Genomic DNA, 19,322 nt, shown 5'->3' on the forward strand with positions numbered 1-19,322 from the left:
ACACACACACACACACACACACACACACACACACACACACACACACATACTCACTCACACACACACAGTGCTGGGAGAGCAATTTCCAATTAGCTCCATCCTAGATGACTTGTGTCAGCCTGGCTCTAGCTGTGACCTTGGCAGATTCACTAAAATTCATGGGAAGGAGGGTGACTGCTGACACTACAGCCATGAGACACAGCGTGGGAGCTCAGGGCAGCAGGTGACAAAGACCAGCAACAATTGTGTATTCTGGGAAACTAGTCGTCCCCCCCCCTCCTCCTCCTCCTGGGAGTGGTCTTGGGGCCTTTGGCAAAGGGCCTGAAGGGTCCTGTCTCACTGGTCATCAGTGTGAGCCATTAAGGCTTTGACCCAGGGATGGTGACAGCAGATGTACTTGTGCCCTGGGTCATCACAATAGGCCGGGTTTGAGGTTTTCCAGGTTCACAAATGACAACCACATACTCAGCAGGAAGGCCCCCAGTTGACTCTCGGAGGCCTATGACTATGTGTCATTTGTCACCGTGGCAATCAGAGAAGCAAGGGTAAGACCTTGGTTGATCTCACTAAACTGAGGGCAAGCAGGGACAGGGTGAATAGGTTCTCATGGATGGAAGCTGAATTAAACTAACTGTACCAGCAGAAGTATGCCTCACAAGGACTAAGGGAGCATGCCACAGAAACCAGGAGCCTCACAAGGACTAAGGAGTATGCCACAGAACCTGTGGGCCTCACAAGGACTGGGAGAGCATGACACAGAACCCATGGGCCTCACTTCAGTTACAAAGAGATGAGGTGGCTTCCTGTCCAAAGCCCTAACAGTAGCCAGAGAAAACTGGTACCCTGAGCAAACTGGGAGGATACTGGTCATAACTGGACTAAGACCAGATGAGTCGCCCTGAGGAACAGGGATTGGTGTGTAGGACAGGGAAGGGGGCAGGAGGGCCGTCACACAGCCAGGATAGATCTGGAACAAAAAGACAAACAAAGGGAAGAAACAGAAAGGGACAGCAGAAAGGAGGACACACAGTGCTCACATGGCCAGAACTATGGGCCAGGGAATAGTGTGAAGGAGCTCAGGACTTGTTCCAGTCAAGAGTTGGGGATGCAGCCTGGCTCATGGTCTTTCTCTACTGTCAGAAACTGAAGGGGGTGGGCTCTGAGGCTGGGGTCTCAGGTGCCTGTGCAAATGTGAAGGCCAAAAAGAGGCCAGTGCCTTCCAGTTTCCTTATCCATGGCTTCATGCCTTTCTCCCATGGCCCCTCGTAGAATCTTTCCCCAAGCATGCTGGAATGAACTGGGAGGTGGCTTCAGCCACACACCACCCGCAGAGACTAAGGGTTTCTATGGCAACCACCTTCCAGGGCCCTGCAGAAGCAAGCTGACTATGGAAAGTTCACTCCATCAAGGGCAAGGCCATCACACTCACTGGGATGCAGAGGGCCTCCCAAGTTTCTCAATTCGGACTCTCTTTCCCAAAAATGTTCCTACCCTCTGGAGATCCTTCAATCACCTCAGAAGGTGAGCCAGCTCCTCCACATTCTCACTCACTTGTATGTTCCTGGAGTCCTCCCCTAGGATGGAGGCTGAGGCAGGCTCCCTCACGGTTGGACATCTGGGGTACTGTGCTTTCCCCTGGAGAGCAGGGCCTGCTGCTTGGATGCCTTGGGATGCTTTGTGTCAGGCAAGAGGTAGAGGCTCAAGGAATGTCTGTGCTGGCTGTGTAGACATGGAGTGGCCCACTCACCAAGAAGGGCCAAGGGGAAGCGAGTCGGGTACCATAGCACTCACACAAATAACCAGTGCTCACTCCACAGACCAGAACAATGAATGGTGGGGGAGGGGGCTCAGCATGAATGGCCCGAGGGTGTGGTAGGAATAAGACAGCAATTCAACCTGGGGTCATGTCCACTCTGACGAGGTGGATGTAACCTAGACACATTCACCACTAAGTCCCAAATAAACATGGAAATGTTGCATATGGAGCCAGGAGGTTTGGGAGGTCAGCAGACAGCTTTTTTAAAAGAAAAAAAAAAAAAAAAAAACCAGTGTTGCCTAGGAAACAGGAAGAAGGACAATCCCACATGGCCAGGCCAGACCCTAGTGAGTAGGAAAGCATGGTTTGTCTATCAGGCACATCCAGTGCTGTTGTGGGTGGGAGCAGGCCCAGCTGATGGGAACCTGGTGCCTGGCAGCATCAGGTACTACCAGTCCTACTTGGCAGCGAGACAGCAAAGGCAGGGTTCAGAGTAGCCTTCTGCCAAAGCCTTCTCTTCAGTTCCTAGCCCCACTGTTACCTATAAGAAACCAGCATCCGAGAAGCCAGGTTGTGTGGGTAGTGGACCTGGACACTCCAAGTGGAGGGACTAGGTGGCCTCTTTGTCCCAGCTTAACTTGAACACCGGGGAGCCTAACTCAAAATTTGTTCCTTCCTAAGTAACAAACTTCGAGTCTGGAAATAGACAGCTGTCCTGGGAGGTGTCCACCAAGCTCAAATCCACCCCTTCCCGAGTGAACCTGCCCTTCCCAGAGGAACACATGACCAGAGGGGGCAGATGAGAGCGCCATGGAATCACTGCTGGGAGCAGCCGTTCCTGGCCCGGGTCGCCTGCACCCATCTGAAATGTTCAGGGCGCCAGGATAGCTTCTCTAAGTCAGTATGAGAAGAATTTCAGGCACCTCTCGAAATTCAAGATAAAACTAAAGATACCAAGAAATCAAAGGGTAATGGGCCTCGGGCTCCCACTATCAGCGCCTTTCAAACCAACACAGCCAAAACAAAATGTGACAACTAAGATGCTGGCAGGGATGCGGGCCCCATCTGGCCCTCGCAACCTGTCATTGCTGGTGACAGTCTCCCCATGCTCCCCACCCCCAACCTACCCTTTGCTTTCTGAGACCCATGTGGCTGATGACTCATCAGCCCTGGACCAGCTGAGGGCTCTCCCCAAGAACTGCTCTACGCCGCTGCTCAGGGATGTTGCTAACAAACTGCCTTCTCTCCCACTCAGTACCCAGAGAGGCAGGCAGGCGGGGGAAGGGAGAGGCTAAGAAAAACCTCTCCATGCAGAGAGGGATTAGAACTGAAAGACACTAGCTGGCACAAGGGACCAGAAGAGACTCACCTGTTGCCATGGGGTGGGGGTTCCAGTGTCTTAACAACAATCGTTGAGAACCCGAGAAAGCCTCAGGACACACAATGCCTCCCTCTGACATCGTCCCTGAACGTTGACAATGCTCCTTTTCTGCTAAACCAATGACCCCTGCTTATTAGAGGAGTCTGCAGGGCCAGGCTACCAGACAAGAGGACCCTAGAGGCTACTGGCCTGTTCCCCTACCCGATGGGTGGTTACTACTCTGGATGCAGCTAGCCCCGATTACTGGGAATTGCAGAAGCTCCTATCCAGAGCAAATCTCCTAGCCATCTGCTTTGCCCTGCAAGAAGCTGACACAGGAGAGGGTAAGACCATCACTGCTAGCTGGGTGGTAGTGGCATTGCCTTTAATCCCAGCACTCAGGAGGCGGAGACAAGTGGCTCTCTGTGAGTTTAAAGCCAGGCTCAAACACAGGTCTACATATCAAGTTCCAGGACAGCCAGAGCTACATGAGAGACCCTCATGTTTTGTTTAGTTTTCACAAAGGACATCAGATCCCACCTGCACGGAAGGGAGGGGATAGGGACCACAACAATGACATGTATGGACAGACGGGACAAAATACAGGCCTTCCCTTCAGAGATGGCTATGAACCAAACCCATATAGACTTCCAATGAAAATTCAAAGTCTACTAAGAATTATTAAAAGTATTTCAAGACCCACAGAGGTTGAGTAGAAAGGAAATGGCAACCAGAGAGTAAAAGCCAACGAGGCTCTGGGACCTGGTTCTAGGCCCAAGTAACCCAGACTAGGGATACCCTCTGCGCCCACTTGGGGCAGTCATCTGCAGAGTCGGCCAGTCCCTTGTGCTCCCAAGGAACCAAAGCCCAAGCTGGAACTCAACCCACAGGGTTGAGATTCAAACCCATCTTCCAGGTAAGAGCAGATCTGAGAGGTGCAGCCAGAAAGGCCTGAGGTGCCACTTCCTCTGCAGGCCTAGGGCTGAGACCTGAGGCTTCTCCTGGGTTGCTTGACAGAGGCCCATGCCACTGTAAGGAAATGTTCTTTCCTCTTTATCAGTTTAACTCACAGCTGTTGTAAGGGGTCTAAAACTCCTACTTAACCCCTACCAAACAATCAACTTGGTTTCTGAGACATTTGGTAACATTTTGTTATACAGCTTTCCAACTCTTTTAAGCCCCTCCCCCCAAATGGGGGAAACCAGTTTCACTGCCACTTTCAGATAATATTCTATAAGGAACATGTTCCTAAGATTTTTGTTTGTTTGTTTGTTTTTTGTTTTTCGAGACAGGGTTTCTCTGTGTAGTCCTGGCTGTCCTGGAACTCACTCTGTAGACCAGGCTAGCCAAGAACTCAGAAATCCACCTGCCTCTGCCTCCCAAGTGCTGGAGTTAAAGGCGTGCGCCACCACCGCCCGGCTCCTAAGATATTTTGTATCTTCTAAAGCACCACCAGCAAAAAGGTCAATATAATGTCATTTACTGAACCAATTCCCACCATTTAACATTTGGCTGCTTCCAACTGTACAATAATAATAACACAGGAAAAGGAAATTACACCCACATGCCCTTGTTAGAAGGAAAAAGAAAGTGGAGTGAGTGTAAGACTGAGAAAGCACTTTCCACAAAGGCCCAGGCCCAGGCAGGCACCTGAAACCTGGTCCCAGGGGAAAGGGGCGTCTCCCTCCCGAGCATGTCAGAAAATAAAACTCCCTGGGAATTCTTCCTAAAAGTTATGGGCTATTTCCTGCCCTTTTTTCCCACCTGAACTGAGGCAGCATCCTAAGGAGATGTCCCACAAGTTTGAGAGAATTCTCTGACACCCCCACCCCAGATGTCACAGTATGCCACCATGCTTAGCACCACAGACTTTCCCTCTTACCCAATGAAGCCGAGGATCTGGGTGCCAGAGTCTAGAGCCCACCTACCTCTGCCTTCACCTTGCTCTTTGCTCATGGCTGTGTCCAGGAGGGATGTCCCCAATCTTACCCTCACTGCATTGTCTCCTCTTGTCACCAGAGGAAGAGGGTCTGGAAGTGGTTAGGCTGTTCCTCCCACTCGAACCATAGGTGTATCTGTGAATCCCAGCAATGTCGATTTCCTTCGGGGCTAAACTTCCTTTAGTTTTAAAAACCGATATCTTCATTACCCAGAGAAAAATACACCACAGGATTCATACCCATTTCACAGATTAGAAAACTGGGGACTTAGAGGACGGATGTGAGGGGACACAGAGCCCAGCTGGGCTCAGACTGGTTTCACGAAGCAAACTTGCTTTTCCCTGTCAAAGTGGGATCTGAGGGTCCATAACTCTCTGGAGGTTCAAAGGCAAGGCAGGACATGACAGGAAAGACAGACAGCTATTTGCCCATCAGGTCCACAGAGCAAGTTCTAGGTTAACCTGAGTACATGGCTACTCCACCATTCCTGCCCAGCTGTCTCACAGTACCAAAGTCATCAAGTTCCCCCATGTGTCAGCACCCAAACCACTCACACACCTGCCTCTATGGCTTTAGCATGTGGCCCCTCTAGTTCTCGCCTGCTTGTTACATTCTGCCTCTCTGAAGGCCATTTAAATGCCCCGCCCTGGACTCTGGGAAGCCGGAAGCTGCCTGGCACTCCCTGAGCAGGAAGTGGCTCTGTGCCTACCCTGGATCACTGCCACGCTCACTCTCTGTGACCATCACCCTCGGGTCAGGCCTATGAAGTGGTGGGAACCAGCCAGGCTTGGGAGGCAGGAAAACTAAAAACAGCCCTGGAGGTGGCTGCCGGGTGGCCTGCCTGGGAAGAGTGATTTAGTAACTTCTCAAAGTTGCACATGCTCACCTGTGTGAGAGGCAACTGAGGCCCACTACACAGGCCATGCTGTAGGTCAGATGAGACAGGTACCCCCTAACTCTTTCTTGCCTCCTGTCCCAAGCTATGTAGGCATGCAGGGCCAGCAGTCCCAGTGACTCAGAGCCCGGGGTTCCTCAGTGTCATTTGCATTCACTGTGAGGAAAGAGATTCAAAGAAGCTACTGGGCCAGGGCCAGGCTACAACTAGCAAGCTAGGATGTGAGGGGGTCTGATCCTGCTCTATGACCTCTGTGAACAAATGACATCCATGAAAGGAGCAGTCTTCTGCATGTGTGGATGCCATGCTCTCTCGCCACACTGGACAGGGTCCAGCCTCTTCCATAACCTCCCTGGGGCTCTGAGTCCTTGGGCTACAAAATCCCCCCTTCAAGCATTTCCTCCTTCCAAAACCCACGATCCTCCCTGCTAGTCTGGAGGCATCCCTTCTCCCTGGACAGGGTACCCTGTGCATAGCAAGTGTTATTCTAAATCTTAGGGGTTCAGCATCTAGGATGTAAGCCACAGAACTCACCGGGCTGGCCTGAGTAACAAAGGGCCTTACTTAAACTCTTCCGTGCAGCTCAGAAAAAGCAGGAAGCCAGAAGAGGCCTGCTCAGAAACCAGGCCTTGCCACAGAAGCCAGTGTCCCAAAGGTATGTAAAATTATTCCCAGCAGCAGCCAGTGAGGCCCATCGCCCTGCCCAAATCCAACCGCAGTGTCCACCATTCTTCACCTACAAGTTTCCTGTGCTGTAGAGACATCGTGACAGGTGTCCTGAAAAGCCAGCTGAAAACAAGGTCCTTTGGGTCTGGCCTCTAAGGCTAGAAGAGGAAAAAAATCTAGAATACGGAAGAGAATCCCAGCATGTAAACTAAGAGGGGTCAGATGCTAGGAACCCCCAAAACACAGTGCACCTCTATTACAGTCCTTGCCAATGTCCTCTAACCTTAATCTCATTAAGGGAGCAAGACTTCCATCTCATTGCGTCTGTGTCCCCCATTGCACTGAATGTTACAGGTGCCTACTAATGATAACGACAATGTCACGCACCCCACACAGTCCTGAAGCACTATGCTGAACCCTCACTGAACTAGTATCTGTTCCTCTCCTGTGCTGGGCATGGTAGCACATACCTTTGATCCCAGCATTTGAGAGGCAGAGGCAGGCGGATTTCTGAGTTCGAGGCCAGCCTGGTCTACAGAGTGAGTTCCAGGACAGCCAGGGCCTCACAGAAAAATCTTGTCTGAAAAAACCAAAAACAAACAAACAAAAACCAATCTGTCTCTCTCTTTACAACACCCAGTGCAAGAGGGCCCGTTAGTCATTTCCCCAGTTAAGGATTTAACCTTCTAAGAATGCAAATCCATGTCCTGGATCTCACAGTAACAACCCAAGCTTCAAACACAAGCAACAAAAAACAGACACCCTTTTCTACTCTGCTACTCCCAGTGATCAGCCAGTCACTTTCTGTTCATCTATCTGTGGCAAGTAATAAACACAGGTCCTCTTCCTCCCAGCAAAGCAATTTCAACCTAGATGCCTGGGTGACCTGATACCACAGTGACGCTCATTTTCAGGTCCCCTTGCCACACAGCCATTTACCAAAAAGATGGAGTGTGCAGTCCCACCATTTTGAAGGAGTTAAACACACACCCCAAATGGGACAAGAGACAAGGCTAGGGACAGAAACAAGACAAGCTGGGCTCTGACAGCAGCAAGGTAAGGATCCAAACTCAGACCTGTGTCGGCTCCATCTCCCACTGGGGCTGCCAAGCCCTGCCACTTGTGGGGGATCCGGGTTGGACAGGAAACTCAGGAACAGAGGGAGGAGCTGGTGGGGGTACAGCAGGGTCTCCTTTCCCCTGGGAGGAACAGAACTTCAGTCCTCTCTCAGATTTGACTTCAAGTGCAAACTCTCATGCAGCCATGGCTAGCTTCCCACCAAAGTGTACACTTTGAAGACAACCTTTGAAGTATCTTGGCATCAGCTTAATTATTGACCTAGGATGGCCGAGTGGGCCACAAGTGAGTTAGGACACCAAGGCATGAAACAGCAGCTCAGTGGATCAAACAATTGGGGTGCAAGGTTGCAAATCTACCCCAGTATGCACAAAAAGGGTTCATGCTTTTTCTTTCGACTTCTCTAAAACTCCCAACACCCACAGTTACCCCACTGACCACTTTTTCATTTAGGGGTGACTTCCAATAGGAAATCCATGTACATCTGGCACACAGGCAATGATATCTGGGTGTAAAATGCCCCCTCCCAGGTGAACAAAGGGCACCAGAAGGACTATGTGCCCACACATGGACTGTGTGCCCACATTGGGAGGCCTCAACTAAGCAGTAGGCGGTAAGTCCCATCTGGGGCTCAATGGAAATCTTTCATCTGTGACCAATGAACCACAGGGCTGAAGTAGTGCTGAAGCAGGGTCCAAGCCACAGAAGGGTGCAGAAGTTCCAGGAGACACCCTAAGCCACAGCCTCTCTTGACCCTGCAGCAGAGGGCTGGTATCATGACCGGGCCCCACAAGGAACATGCTCAAAGTTCTTGTTATATTGCTTGCTAGTTCTTCTTTCTCTCTCAGTGACCCCAACATGCACCTTGCTACCATCCTGGTTGCAACTTTGTTCCTCAGACATTTCTAGTTGCCAAGTCTGCTAACCCGTACTCCTTCCCACACCCCAGTATGGGTCAAATGAAAAGCCGCCTCTGTCAAGTCCAGGTCCTCGGCTACAGGCACTCTAGGGAGCAATCAGCCCCTCACTTCTTCTGCCGCCTTGTCACTCTGGAAGTCAGAGCCAGAGGCTGCAGGGGGAGCCTCAGAAGACCCGGAGAACATCAATCTGAAATGGTAGGGCAGACATAGCCATGAAGCTGGCCAGCACAAGAACAGAGCAACTGGTTTGCATACTAACAATGAATTTAAAGAAAAATGTAAAAACATTTGGTAGGGCAAAGGCCTGGCTCCATCTGAGTCGCCACTCTGTGATAGAGCCCAACCCCTTCTGCACAGAAAGGGGAAGCTGAGGCGCAGCCAAAAGGAAGGGGACAGTGACTAAGTAAGGCTGGTAATTACTAAGAAAGCCAGCATAAAAACTTAACTCACAACCCTGACCAGCAAAGCCTAGCGACTGCAGAAGGACTACCAGCCAACGGACAGACTCTGGGACTGGAGTCATAGGGCCCTGCAAACACAGGATCCAGAGCCACCTCTGGGTCAGTGTCAATCACAGTATTAGGTGACTGAGCACCACCATCTGGGGGCCACAGATCCTGGAGGAAAAAGGAAGGAGGAAGAGGAGGGGAGGAGCTGCCCAAGGAACACCAGCACTGCAGAGTATGAAGAAGGGTGTGGCCTCTGTCCTCAGTCCAGCCAGAGGAGAGGCTGGCTAAGCATGAAGCCACAGCAGTTGACTCTCTTGACACTGTGACCCAGGGTCCAGCCCCAGATCCACCCCCATCAGGCCAGGGCAGGAACATTAGACTCACCCTGGTGAGATCTTCCTAACTTCAGAGCCCTAAATTCACTGCCCATGCCTAGAACCCCTGCTTAAGCTGAATGCCCAGCGGCTCACGTTCCAAGTGCAGCAATAGCCTGCCAGGCATCACAGCCGAGTTAGTCATGTCCAGATAGCACAGAACCTCTACCCAAAGGTAAACAGGGACCGGGTCCCTCTCTGGTCAAACCTCAAGGCTCGGCCAGTTGTTAGTGCTCAGCCTCATGGCGTTTCAGTGAGTGCTGAGCCAGGTGGCCAGCCAGGAAGCCACAGGGCCAAGTCAGTGAAGCCTTTTAACTCAGCTCCCCTGAGGCCCCCAAAGGGCTCTGCTGAGGACAGCAGGGAGGCCTGAGGTCCCTATGACTCTCCCACAAGGCTCTGCAACCAACAACTAGAACACAGGACATAGAAAAGCAAAGAATGGGTACCATAACACTCAAACCATGAAAACACCAGGGTCTCTGCCTGCATGCAGTCAGCAAACTGGGTCAGAGGGCCAGAACTAAATGTAGGACTTATACCCTCTAATTCAGATGGTTTCTGCTGTTTCAGACTAGTCTCCATCTTGGGCAAAAAAAACCAGCTCACCTTGAGTAAGCACTGGCAAAATACCTTTCCTCCTGAAAATGTTCTCACCCACTTGAAAATCTTCCATGGTTTCCAGTGCCCTAAAATAGGTCACGGTGCTCCTCTAGCTTCCATCTTCACTCTCACCTCACCGCCTCCTAAAGCAGCTCTCTCCTCTGGTCAGACCAGGCCACAGCCTGGGCACCTGGCACCTGGCCCAGGCTCTCTACAGTGTATACAAAGAGCTCTCAGCCACCAGTCCTTCCACTGGAAGAGGGTCCAGAACATTCACACACCAATCCCTTCCCTCCCAGGGTACTATGGGCTCGGCTTCTAGGACACTCATCAGCTTGGACCTGAACATGCTCGGGATCTGAGGCATACCTAAACCAGCCTGCAGGACATCAGCCCGGGGACATTACAACTCCTGCACAACTTGAGGGTTATTCCCATTTCCTACTCTGTAGGGAAGGAGGGGGCATAGAAAAATAACACTAACTCAAGACCTGAGGGTGGCACCAGGCTCTGCATGGGGTGGGCCTGGGTGCAGCGGCTTCTTCCTCATGTCACCCCATAGGAAATTGTGAGCCATCTCCTTGTCACAAAGGTGATAAGGCCAGCATACAGGAAATGGTAAGAGTGCAGGGCCCAGGTCATTTCTCAGGCTTTAACAAGAGCTCTGGTGACCTGCCTGGGACCTTCCACAGTGGGCTTAGGTAGAAAGAAAGAAAAAACCCAACAGCCAAATGTATCACCAAAAGAGTGGCCAACTGGAAAGGGAGAACCCAGGAACCAGTATTTTCCACCATCTCCGTGACCTGTTCACCTGCCTCAGGGCATCTTCACTGCCTCCTGAGGTGGAAGTGGGGAAGGAGAATGCACCAGGGCAGAAGAAAGGGAAACCAGGCTGTTCACTTGAAAGAAAGATCACTCAAGCCCTCTCCCCCTGCTGGTGATCCCTCCCACTGCTGCTTCTAACAGCCTTAACGCTGAGAGGCCTAGCAACGCAGTTCCCTCAGAGGGTCTTCCCCACCCCCAATTTAAAGGCATAAAAGTCCAGGTAGATACCTGATACAAGCTTGGCCAATGAGAATATCACATTGCATGGACTAGTGACTGAGACACATGGGTTGAATAGTGTCCCCGGCAAGACAAGCTGAAGTCCTCATCCCCAGCAGCTGCGTGTGTGACTGTATTTGAAAACAGGAACTTGCAGATACTCTCAAGTTGAGGTAAGGCAGGTCATCATCGAGTCGTGCTAATCTAGGTCTCCTCAGAAAAAGAAAGATCAGGGCTGGGGAGACAGCTCGGTGAGAAAGCATTTGCCTCGTGGGCACAAGGACCTCAGTTGGATCCCCAGAACTCATGTGAAAATAAGGGGGGGGGGGGAGTAGTGCTTATAATCCCAGCTCTGGGGAGGGAGGCGGGAGGTGGGAGGCTCCCTAGAGAGCTACTTTTACCTAATTAACCAGCTACACAGACCACCCCTCAAAAGGAGGTAGCCAGTATTTCTAAGGAAAATACTGATAATACTCAAGGGTGTCCTCTGGCCTCAGCCTCCCCTCTGCCCCTCCCCCCCCAAAGCCATGACTATATAGGCCTACACACAAAAGATGGCCATGGGAAGATAGGAAGGCAGAGACTAGAACTATGCTGCCCCAGACCAGGAGAGCAGGGGACCGTATCTGTAGCTGGAGGAGGAGGAGAAGGACCTACTCTAGGAGGTTCTGGGGACAGCCTGGCCCTGTCAGCACACTGACTCCAAACTCCCATCCTCGGGAGCTGAGAATAAGCTTCAGTTCTTTCCAGCCTCAGCTGAAAGTTACAGGATCTGCCAGATCAATCAGAGCCAACCACCCCAGCTAGCCCGGAGTCTCAGGTGGAGTCCTGCCCCAGGAAAGCTGATAAGCCAAGGGGATACAGCGCTGGCAGCCATCTTCTCGTGATTTGGCAAGGGCTTACCCAAAATAACTTTCTCAGAGAACCTGAAGAAATACTTCCAACGAGACGATGTGCGTCTTTAATGACCTGAAACCCCTCTGCCCTGTCTCTAGACCTTTAAATGATACTCCCTTCCCCTTTCCACTTATGCTCAAGATATGTGTGTCTGATGCCCTCCAGGGCCTTTACGTTTATCATACACGGGCATAATTTGCCCATAAAGTATGTCTAAAGGAGCTTGACACCCAGTGGTCATCCCACAAAGGACCTGAACTTTCCACACTAGTGCTGAGATCCTAAGTGCCAGGTTCTCTATGCCAGCAATGTCATCCTTCAAAGTTCTGCTTCAGTGATGGCTAGTCCTTATCCTAAAGATGCTTTTCAAGACGGGGTTTCTCTGTATAGCCCTGGCTGTCCTCAAACTCAGAGATCCGCCTGCCTCTGCCTCCAGAGTGCTGGGATTATAGGTGTGAGCTATCACCACGGCCAGCTTGGAAGTTTCTTATAACAAAAACCAGTTCCTCCAAGCTCAGAATGGTAAGAGGCACTTGATTTTAAATGACGACCAAAACCAGCTTCTGTCATAAAAACAAAGTTTTAGAGGTCATGATCTCAGGTGCTTCGGCCGCTTGATGTCAGCAAAATCTGAGGATTTTTTTTTTCCAAGTTTCCATCCTGCCATGTTTACCATGGTTGTCTCTGGTCCACTTCACGGTAAACATGGCTGACTGCCACACCTCCCAACAGGACACCTAGAAGGGAGAAAGGGGTGTGTATCGGAAAATTTTCCCCACAAGTTGGGAGGAGCTAAGGTGGGAGGAGTAAGGAGAGGATGAGGAGGAATAAGGAGAGGAAGAGGAAGAGGAGAGGAAGAGGAGAAGGAGAAGGAGAGGAGGAGCAGAGAGGCAGAGATGTAGGAGGATGGAGAGCCACGCTTGTACCGAGAGCAGTCCTGGGTAACAACTTATATCTAGGTTAGTTAATTGGTTAACACCTCTAATTGTGTGAGCATCTTGTTATTGAGCATTACTAAACATATAAAGCCTTTGGTTAATCATTAAGCATTAGAGTCTATTCTTACCCAGTACCGTGTGGATGGCGGGATGGTCTGGATTCAGCCCAACCTTGTGTAGACAGTGTGGAAGATTGGCAGAGCCATCTCCCACGCTGACATCTTGTGGGTGGCAGGGCCAGTGTCTCTGGCCGCCTGAGCCAATGGTCTGAGGCAGCGGGCCTGAGCCAAGTAGCGGAGTCTAGTAGGGAACATGGCAGCTCCGTAACTACAAGCTAGAACGGGTGCTGCCATTTTAAATATCTCCCGCAACAGGGATGTGGCCAAGGAGCTGGGCTTTTTAATAAGACAGTAGATGCTCTTTTTCCTGCTAACTCATTAGTCAGAAGTAGGTGAAACATACCACTTGGTGTAAGGGCGACTGTCTACATGGAGAGCCAAGGCCAATCCAAAGCTGCCTAAAGCAAAAAGGGACAGTGAAGGGGAGAGTGAAGGCAGGCTGGGAAGCTAAGGCTACAGAGAAGAATAAGAGAATGGCCAGGCTTGGACATTCCAGCTGTGCAGGACGCTGAGGAGGGTCATGAGTTCAAGGCCTGCCTGAGCTACAGAATAAACTGATGAGAGCTTGCCTCAGATTTTTATAAAAGGATGTGAGGTGTAGCTCAGAGCATTTGCTTAGCATGCGCAAGGAAGGCCCTGGGTTCAATGCACACTGGGAAAGGAAATCAAGCAAGCAAACAAAAGAGAGTAAGAGTCTACTACTAGCCCCTTGAAATCCTTTAAAAAAAAAAAAATCATTCTGTAGCTTCTAAGTTGGCCCTAGGGTAAAGTAAACAAGTTCACAAGAATCCTTTCCCAATGCCTCTTCTGTGCCAGGTCCTCTGCTAGGTACTGTGGTGAGTGCCAGGAGCCCACAAAACTTGCAGAGAGTTGCTTGAAAGGCCGATGCAGGAAGCACATGGCAGCCAGGGAGCAGGGGATTTGGTATGTGCCTGGGTCTAAGAGACAGCATGTTTCTGGGGTGGTTAGGCTCAGGCACCTCCAAGCCCAGGCACCCCCAATATTAGAGGCTTGTAGGCAGTGGTGGCTAAACAAACCCCCTCCCCAGAAGGCAGCTCCCAGCTGCCTCACCCAGTCCCAAAAGGTCTTTGTGAGGAATGCTTCCCTGGACAAAGCAAAAAGCCAGGGGTAGCAGGCCGGAGGAAGTATGCTCCCTGCCTTAAATAGAAGCAAGCCAGGGCTGGCTGGTGGAGAGTTTGCCGAGGAGGATGGGCTGTGGGCTAGAGCGCTTTAAGAAAGCTCAGTGGTTATACTGTCCTGCCGCCTATGCCAGCCTGTAGTGCAGAAGCAGGGCTTGAGGCTGTACATCTTACAAGAGATCTGAGGTGGCTCTACTCTGACCACATCCCTGCGAGGGAGGTGGGTGGCTGGGTGGCAGCTCTTTCTCTCCTGCAGGCACAGTAAAGTACCTACCACTGTCTTGTAGGCATCCGCATGAGGCCACACACAATAGCAGTTAAGCAACGCACCACACATTCCAAAGGATTCTCCAAGAGCCCCAAGGCTAGCAACTCGATAATACAGGAGAGAATCAGAGACTGAGCCAGCACTGAAGGGTGACAAGACCCAGTGCTGCCAGCCCCTGAATACATTCAAGCACACTCCAAGGGCTTGCCTGGGCTCTGTAAGCTTCTCAGTTCCAGTCAGAAAGGTAGCAAGTCATGATATGGGGGCTAGAGAAAGACAGGGTCAAATGAAGAATGCTGAGAGACAGTTAGCAAAAAGGACATGAGAGGAAGCCCCCTCTGGAGGACCTGTGTGGGAGGAGTCAAAATGCTTTGATCGAAGTGTCCAGAAGGTGCTGAAGGAGACTTGAACTTCACCCAAGACATTCTGGTCTCCTCACCAAAGTGGAAGTGTTACAGCAGAAGACAGTGAGGCAGTCTGTGTTAGCCCTCTGTCGGGGGCAATAAGCAATGAGCCAGTCCCACCACTGACGTCACCCCCTGGGGTAGGACACCAGGCAGGCTCCCAGCAGTCTGCACACACATTGAAAGATGCTTCTCACCCCAGGACCCTACCTTCACAGAGGGTCCCATGCTTTCTGCCTTCAAGTCTTTCTTGACAGAAAACCCAGCCTGGAGACTCCAAAGTGCAGACAGAACAAAAGCTGTCCGTTGTAAGGAAGGGGTCAGGACACCCCAAGAATGGGTGCCTCCTCCAGGACCCACAGTGTGCTTGATAAGAGTCAAGGCTGAAAACAACCATACTATCCCTTCTCAATCCCCTAATCAATGAATTTCGAGAGCACTCGAGCCTACAGACTCCTCAGCTTGTTGGCTGGCTGCAAAGCCAAGCAGCTCCCCAGGCCCTGCCAACACCCACACAGGTACACACTTCCATGTCTTGCTGTACGATGAAGTGTCAAGAATCACCAACACCCACTTCAAGAACTGTGTCACAAGAAATTCTACCACATCCCAGGCGGGAGAGCACCAGCCCCCTCACCCTTCTGTAGCCAGAACAAATGTGGGAGGAGTCTGCATCCTGGCAGGAGGATGCCACCAAAGAGCCAGCTGAGGGAGCAGAAAGCAACAGAATCCTGGGTGCCAATCCCAGTTCTGTGGTTCACCGGCTCTGTAATCAAGTGAATCTGAGCCTCGGTGCCCACGGCCAAAAGGTAGGACAGCCTATTGTCCTTAGAGCTTGTAGGACTGGATTTGGGTTTATATGAGGGATTTTTTTCAAGTGCTTTATAAAGCACTCCCAAACGTTAGCTATATTTACATTGATTTTATTGCTGGACTCCCAGGAGCCGACTCGGCTTCTATTCAAGGCCTTTTGTGACTGATGCCAGGCACCCTCACAGGCTGGGCTGAGGGACAAGCTGCTGCTCTCATGGGACTGCCAGAACCCGGACACCGTAAGGTCCAAGTCTTGTGAATTCCCAGCTTCCACCCCTACTCTGGAAGACCTATCCGGATTAGAAGTTCTATCTGTTCAGGTGGGGGTGACAGGATCCCCTAGTAAGCACAGAGATGGCCTGAGAGAGACTCAGTGGGCTGGGGTACACCCCAAGTCTCACCTGACCTCCTGACTCAGTCTACCCTGCCACAACCCTCCTCCCAAACCAAGTCTCCCAGGACTGGTGACACAGGCAACACCACTGGCTTGGTCCCCTACTAAAAGCAGGCAACGCAATCTGGGAAAAGGTCAGCTTCTAGACACCGAGCCCGAGAACCGGGGAGGCGATGAGAGGGAAAGGGAGCCTGTGCTTCCCCGTAGCTGCTCACAACTGTCCTGAGGCAGGGCTGTTCAGACACGCAGCAGCATCCTATCTGGGAGCAGAGACTCACGTTCTGAGCCCTGGCTCAGAGTGAGGGGAGGAGGCCACCAATGTGAGATGTGAGCTCTGGGCCTTCAGAACCAGCTCAGCTTAGAACCACAGCCTTAGTCTGTGCCCTCCCGCTGGCTGCACAGCAGTCAGAACCTGCTGGGAACTTTCGGGTACCACAGAGCGGCACTCTACTGGTGCTCCCTGACCCCCACCCACCCTACCCCTGTGATTCGTTAAATGTTCTTGGAGAGAAGCAGGCATGGAGGATTCTCAGCACTGAAGAAGTGTTCTGTGGGACACTAAGATGGCAGGTGTGTGTCACTATCATCCGCTCGTGCCCACAGGCACAGTACCAGGAGTGCACATTGATGCCAGCTGTGGATTCTGAACGGCAATGATGTGTCCAAGACGGTTCACTGACTGCAACTGCACTACTCCGGGAAGACTCTGGTAACCTGGGATGTACGCAGCAGGGAGATAGAGCAATTGCATGATGTCCTACATTCTCTCTAAACGCTGCTATTCTGTTTTCATCTATTTTTTAAAAATCCCCCAGGTCAAAGGTTGCAGATATAGCGCCATAGAGACTCTGTCCATCATGTATAAAGTCCCTCGTTCAGTCCCCAGTGCTACATAAAATAGGTGTGGTGGCACACATCTATAATCCTCAGACTTGGGAAGCAGAAACAGGAGAGTTAGGAGAGTTGGAAATTTAAGGTCATCATCCTTGGCTAGCTAATGAGTAAATTGAAGGGTAGCCTGGGCTACAAAATATCTTGTCTTTAAAAAAAAAAAAAATGAAGTAAGTAAAAGCAGTCTCCCAGATGGTTGTAATTCTGATTGTGTGTGGACCCTGGAATGATACCTGCAGTGTGGACAAGACAATCAGGCTTCAGACTCAACAGGTAAATAAAAACCATCATGACCTCTGAGCTTGACTGGGACTCAGCCAGGCCCAGGATAACGCAGAACACGCAGGTTACGCATTCAGAGTACCTGACAGGGATGAGAGGCAGCATCCGATGCATGGAATAGAACATCTAACTGCCGGGCTCTGCTCCTGTCCGAATTACGCTGGGCTGGAGGCCGGACTGATATCACAAGAGAGAATTGTATTACCCACCACGAAACGGAGCCTACCCTCCCCAAAGTGGCAGAAGTCACTGGAACTCATGGATCCCTTCATCCTGTAAAATACTGTCCATTTGCTCCAAAGCAGGCCTCAGGCTGGAATACAGGCTGTCCCCCATGACTAAGACGTTCCCTTCCTGTCTGCTGAGCAAGAAGGATGCCTTGAAGCTGAGTCTTGACGAGGGGAGAGGCCTTCCCAGCAAGCTGCCTCAGGAAGAGATGCACCAGTGTACTAATGGTGCGAACCACCAGTACAAACAAGACTGTTCAAGAGCCATCGCTTCGGATAACCCACCAGTACAAACAATAGAAAACAGCACGCTCTATCTCCAAGAATTGCCACGCCTTGATTTAAGCCTTTTACTGAAGTATACACATGTGATAAGAACGGGACTCTGGGTTCAACCCCCAGTACTACAAGGAAATGAAGTGTGTCTTTTAAACAAAGAGGGAAAAAAGAAAGCGTGTGTGTAAGTGGACACCCAGGACCAAGACTGAGATACAAATGTTTGCAGGTACCTTGTGCTCCACGTGGTATCCTCTCCCCACGGCGGCCCACCTCTGACCTGCCTCTCACCTCCAGAGCACAGATCTGCAAGCCTTCGACCTTCGCCTACACTGAAGGTACGCTGAGTATACTCGCTAACTTAGCGCCTCTGTTAGATTCATCTGTGAGACGCAGCTATGGCAGCAGACAGTTCACCTTCACGGATGCAGTCACTGCACTCTTCTGATTGGCATAAGCAAGTCTTTCCCCAGAGGCAGAACCACAGGGTCAGAGTGACCAAGCCACCCTCCCGAACCCCAGTCAGCCCCTCACCTTGCTGGGCTCCTCTCCACCCCCATAATATCACATGCATTCGTTACTGTTTCAGTCTCTTGCCCTGTAAGTCCTGTGTGCTTCAGAAAGACAGGGTTCTTTGCTGTGTTCCCTGGACATAGCTTGGCCCAGGACAGATGCACCAGAAGCTCTGGCTAGCCAGAGGAACTCCTGCCCTCACATGTGCACACAAGCAGAGGGCTTTACCTACAGGCCCCCTCAGGTTCCTTCTCCTTTAAGAGTCCTCTTCATAGACGCCATATTAGGCCCCGGATGCCAGTAAGGCCTCTGTTGAAGCTGAGGGGCCCCCAGCCATTCTTGCAGCCCCTGGGACACAGAGAGAGATCACAGTGGCTCTTGGGACAAGTCCAGACTCAGGTTTTCTGACCACAAGATGGTGGCTGAGCACCCACTTAGGGGAGGTGCAGTGAGGAAGGCAGAGATGGAGACTTGAGACAAAGATGGAGACTCTGCTTGGCTAGGTACTCGGCCCTCGGAGGCTCTAGTGAACAGTGCCTGACCTGGTCTGAGGAAACAGGAGGGGTTCCCTAGCAGTGATATCTCTGCGGTTGCCTATTCCAAAGCTCCTACAGACAGAAGGCAGGACGGGCAGTGAGAGCCTGTTCACTGGGGTGGGACTGAATGTGGAAAGGCTGAAGTCAAAACCCATTCCTGGCAGATAAGACAGAAGAAAGACTTCAGAGTATGGCAACAATGGGACAGAGAGTCACTAGACAAGGCCTCGGACCTCTGGACATACCCAGACGGGACAACCTCAGCTGTGTGGTAGGTGTGGGCCTCACCGTTCCCATACTGAGAAAGTCCCTAGGCTACATCAGCCAGGTCCCTAGGAAGCCTGAATTCTTCACTGGTGAACTGACAGCACACTTGTTGGTCCTAAACCACATTGCAGCAGCAGCAGCATCAAAGGCCTGGGGGGGCAGACTGAGCTGACAGGCAAAGCGCCCACCAAAGGGAGGGGAACCAGACAAAGGACAGAGTTAAAATACTATCCGGCATGTGAAATAGTTCACTCCAGCCAAGGCTGGCTATGGTGAT

General features: G+C 51.3%; 1 protein-coding gene across 1 annotated transcript in view; it reads right to left on the reverse strand.

Annotated features, from left to right (window-relative positions):
* Positions 1–12,680, reverse strand: part of Itpk1 (inositol-tetrakisphosphate 1-kinase) — an 84,147-nt gene extending 71,467 nt beyond the window's left edge. Inside the window, exon 1 of the mRNA XM_028777268.1 lies at positions 12,652–12,680. Coding sequence (XP_028633101.1) covers positions 12,652–12,654 — 3 coding nt within the window. The 5' untranslated portion in view covers positions 12,655–12,680. The remainder of the gene's footprint in view (positions 1–12,651) is intronic.
* Positions 12,681–19,322: the final 6,642 nt, after the last annotated feature.

This window comes from Grammomys surdaster, unplaced genomic scaffold (assembly GCF_004785775.1).
Source record: "Grammomys surdaster isolate TR1022 unplaced genomic scaffold, NIH_TR_1.0 279, whole genome shotgun sequence".
Lineage (NCBI taxonomy): Eukaryota > Metazoa > Chordata > Mammalia > Rodentia > Muridae > Grammomys > Grammomys surdaster.